Here is a 4,486-nt window from a genome sequence, read left to right on the forward strand (position 1 = left end):
GTAGCCACCTCACACTTGAACTTTGGACAATCCTTTCAATAAAAGCTAAATCTTTTATGTCTTATCCTTTGACCAAGGGTGAAATATCTATCCAAACCTCTTGAAACCACAAATTTATTAACATGAAAACACACAAACACAACTAATCATGCTTAGGAAAGATAAAAGTGAGAGATTAGAAAGTGCAAACTCTTTGAAGATCCCCATTTTAGCTCCATAATGCAAATAGGTGATAACCAAACAAGGCCAAGTTAGGCACTTGCCATCCATTAAGCTCCATGCATATAGAACCAAAGGAACTTGGAGCCTCACATTTAGACTTGAGCACACTAACCATGTTCTCGGCCACTTCACCCTTCCAAACTCTCAAGCTTCATCGTAGTTTATTTTGTCTTCATTTTGGAGTCCGCCAATCTGGGTTTAAGTTTAAGGACATTAACAAGGTCCATAGTGCTTCCTCAAATGGATGGAGGATCCGCAAAGAACTTCACCTCCTCATGAGTATCCTTAGGTGCACTTACCAAGTAGGGCTTGACTCGATGCCCATTCACCTTAAAGGTATTACCATTCCTCAAGTTCTTCAAAGTCACCGCTCTATGTGGGAATACTTCAATGTGCTCAAATGGTCCAATCCATCTTGATGTTAGCTTGCCCGGAAACCATTTCAATCTTGAGTTGTAGAGAAGAACTAATTGACCCACTTCCAAGTGCTTGGTCTTGAGTTTTTGGTCATGGAAGGCTTTTGTTCTTTCTTTGTACAACTTTGCATTCTCATAAGCCTCCATTCTAATCTCATCTAGCTCACAAAGATCAAGCTTTCTCTTCTCACCACACTTATTCATCTCAAAATTCAAAAACTTGATAGCCCAATATGCCTTGTGCTCTAATTCAACCGGTAAATGGCATGCTTTCCCATAAACAAGACGGTAAGGAGACATACCAATGGGAGTCTTGAAAGCGGTCCGATAGGCCCACAAGGTATCATCCAATTTGTTAGCCCAATCTTTCCTTGTGGTGGACACTACTTTATCTAGAATGCCCTTTATCTCGCGGTTAGAGATCTCGACTTGACCGCTTGTTTAAGGGTGGTAAGGAGTTGATATTTTGTGCTTCACCCCATACTTCTTCAATAGTGCCGCAAATGGTTTGTTCACAAAATGAGTGCCTCCATCACTAATGATAGCTCTAGGTGTGCCAAATCTTGTGAAGATGTGCTCTTTAAGGAACTTTAACACCACCTTGTGATCGTTAGTTCTTGTGGCTTCGGCCTCCACCCACTTGCTAACATAATCCACCGCCACTAGAATGTATGAGTTGCCATTGGAGCTAGGAAATGGACCCATGAAGTCAATGCCCCAAACATCAAACAACTCAACTTCAAAGATATTGTTCAAAGGCATTTGGTCCCTTGATGAGAGATTCCCAACTCGTTGACATCGATCACACAAAGACACATACTCATGAACATCTTTAAATAGGGAAGGCCACCAAAATCCACAAGTGAGCACCTTTTGTGCCGTCCTTTTCCCTCCATGATGGCCACCACATGCATGACTATGGCAAAAAGAAAGAACACTTTGAACTTCATCTTCTGGAATGCATCTCCTCACAAGTTGGTCTTTACATTGCTTGAAAAGGTAAGGATCTTCCCAATAGTAGTGTCTTGCTTCCTTTTGTAGTCTCTTTCTTGCATGAAAATCAAAGTTCCGAGGAATTGACTTGCCGGCCACTACTAGCTATATAATTCACAATAGGTGCATACCAAGGAAGCTCTTTTGCTTGAATAGAAAGTAGTTTCTCATCCGGAAAAGAATCAACTAAAGGTACCTCATTGCCGCTTCCACAAGTAAGTCTAGAGAGATGATCCGCAACCAAATTCACCTTGCCGGGCTTGTCCACAATTTCCAAGTCAAACTCTTGAAGAAGTAAAATCCACCTTATAAGCCGAGGCTTTACATCATTCTTGGATAACAAGTATTTCAAAGCACTATGGTCCGTGTGCACGATCACTTTAGAACCGAGTAAGTAGCTCCTAAATTTCTCCAACGCAAACACAATAGCCAACAACTCCTTCTCGGTAGTAGTATAGTTCACTTGAGCATCATTAAGAGTGCGGCTTGCATAATAAATGGCATGAAGAAGCTTGTCTCTTCTTTGACCCAAAACAGCGCCCAAAGCAAAATCATTAGCATCACACATAAGCTCAAATGGAAGTGACCAATCCGGTACACAAATGATAGGTGCATTAGTGAGCAACTCTTTGATCTTCTCGAAGGCAATAAGGCAAGCATCATCAAATAGGAAAGGAGCATCCTTAGCAAGAAGGTCACATAGAGGCTTACTTATCTTGGAGAAGTCTTTGATGAACCTCCTATAGAAACCGGCATGGCCTAGGAAGCTTCTCACGGCTTTGACACATGTAGGTGGAGGCAATTTCTCAATAATCTCAACTTTGGCTTTGTCCACTTCAATCCCTCTAGAAGAAATCACATGACCGAGCACAATACCTTCTTGAACCATGAAATGACACTTCTCCCAATTGAGCACAAGGTTTGTCTCTTCACATCTTTGAAGCACTAGAGAAAGATGGTGTAGGCAAGCATCAAAAGAGTCACTAAAGACCGAGAAATCATCCATGAATACTTCAAGAAACCGCTCCACCATGTCACTAAAGATCACCATCATACACCTTTGGAATGTGGCCGGTGCATTGCATAACCCAAATGGCATTCTTCGGTAAGCAAAAGTGCCATACGGACAAGTAAAAGTCGTCTTCTCTTGGTCCTCGGGGGCGATAGGGACTTGATTATATCCGCTATAGCCATCGAGAAAACAATAGTATGCATGTCCCGCAAGCCTTTCCAACATTTGATCAATGAAAGGGAGTGGGAAATGGTCCTTTCTTGTGGCCGCATTCAACTTGCCGTAATCGATGCAAACCCTCCAAGTGTTTGCAACTCTTTGTGGAACCATCTCACCCTTCTCGTTTTCTATCACCATCATTCCCCCTTTCTTAGGCACCACTTGTATTGGAGAGACCCATTTAGAATCGGAAATAGAATAGATAACCCCATTATCAAGAAGCTTAATGATCTCCTTCTTCACCACTTCTAACATATTGGGGTTCAGTCTTCTTTGAAGTTCCCTCCTTGGTCTTGCTTCATCTTCCATGTAAATATGATGCATGCAAAGAGTGGGGCTCAAACCCTTGATGTCACTAATCTTCCACCCAAAAGCACCCTTATGCCTCCGAAGAACATCAAGAAGCATGGACTCTTGTTCTTATGACAACCTCGAAGAGATAATGAGAGGCAAAGTGCATGCATCATCAATATATACATACTTCAAGTGTGAGGGAAGGAGCTTCAACTCAATAGAGGTTGAACTTACAATCGGAGGAGAGGAATCAATGGAAAGATGAGCGTTAGAGGTATGAACCTCATTAGCCTCATGCCTTGTGTAATAACCATCCTCAAGCGTCGGTCTACCCATAGAAATATAAGAATCAAGGTGCTCAGTGGCTTCCATAGTACCTTTTTCACAAAAATCCATCCCAAAGTGTGCTAATGCCGCTTCTAAGGCATCACTCGATGAAGTCTCACGAAAGGTGTGTTCCACCAAGTCTTCAATGTTATCCCTTACTTCAATAGAATAGACTTTTTGCAACCTCATGGGCTTCCTCAATTCATCAAAGATCTTGAACCCAATAGTGGTGTCATACACGGTCATGGTGAGTAAGCCCAATTTGACATCAATCTTTGTCCCCGCCGTGGCCATAAAAGCTCTACCAAAGATGATGGGGAGATCATCTTGGTAGACTTCCTCCATGTCAAGAATAAAGAAATCGGCCGGTATGACCAATTCGTCCACTTGCACTAGCACATCTTCCACGACTCCTCTCGGATACACCACACTTCTATCGGCTAGTTAGAGAGAAATTTGGATAGGCTTGATGTCACTTAACCCAAGCTCCTTGTAAATTCCATAAGGCATCAAATTTATACTTGCCCCCAAATCCATAAGTGCCTTCTCAAATGGCTTATCACCAATCTTGCAAGCAATAGTAAAGGATCCTGGATCCTTGAGCTTAGGAGGTAACCTCCTTTGAAGTACGGCACTAATTCTCTCATTCAAGCATACTTTGTCATCCTTCATCAACTTGCTCTTGTATCTCTAGTGTGTGCACAAATGTTTGAGAAACTTGGCATAAGTAGGAACAGTCTTGATTGCATCAAGAAGAGGAATATTGTTACACCCCACATCTGATATACCTTTTTACTGAGTTACATGAAATTCTTTATGGTTACCGTTCGCGGTTATAATTTTAACGTTTAGGGGGTGGTTAAAAATTGACTTTTTATGAGTTATTAATTTGAGAAAATTTCCTTCATGAAAGTTGTAGAGGACGTTAAACCGAGCGCGTGCATATGTGGTACGTAAAAATCGGAGTTCGTATGTAGAAGTTATAGCTTAAAATGTGAAAGTT

The 4,486-nt window shown here is 41.7% G+C and overlaps 2 protein-coding genes across 2 annotated transcripts; both read right to left on the bottom strand.

Moving 5' to 3' along the window:
- Positions 1–458: 458 nt before the first annotated feature.
- Positions 459–938, bottom strand: LOC121049236. Its single transcript, XM_040505913.1, has one exon. The coding sequence runs from the start codon at positions 936–938 to the stop codon at positions 459–461; it is 480 nt and encodes a 159-aa protein (XP_040361847.1).
- Positions 939–3,282: 2,344 nt separating this feature from the next.
- LOC121049237 lies at positions 3,283–4,155 on the bottom strand. The gene is made up of 2 exons (XM_040505914.1): positions 4,005–4,155; positions 3,283–3,923 (listed from the first exon to the last, which is right to left on the bottom strand). The coding sequence occupies exons 1-2, from the start codon at positions 4,153–4,155 to the stop codon at positions 3,283–3,285; spliced, it is 792 nt and encodes a 263-aa protein (XP_040361848.1).
- Between the last annotated feature and the right edge of the window lie 331 nt (positions 4,156–4,486).

Source organism: Rosa chinensis, chromosome 5 (genome assembly GCF_002994745.2).
Source record: "Rosa chinensis cultivar Old Blush chromosome 5, RchiOBHm-V2, whole genome shotgun sequence".
In the NCBI taxonomy this organism is placed as follows: domain Eukaryota; kingdom Viridiplantae; phylum Streptophyta; class Magnoliopsida; order Rosales; family Rosaceae; genus Rosa; species Rosa chinensis.

Bases quoted from the DNA above. Each gene is read 5' to 3' on its own strand.
- LOC121049236 (XM_040505913.1), bottom strand. From the start codon at position 938: ATGTCTCCTTACCGTCTTGTTTATGGGAAAGCATGCCATTTACCGGTT.
- LOC121049237 (XM_040505914.1), bottom strand. From the start codon at position 4,155: ATGAAGGATGACAAAGTATGCTTGAATGAGAGAATTAGTGCCGTACTT. The intron at 3,924-4,004 runs GTATAAATTTGA...CTCTCTAACTAG, and splicing joins ACTTATGGATTTGGGGGCAA to CCGATAGAAGTGTGGTGTAT.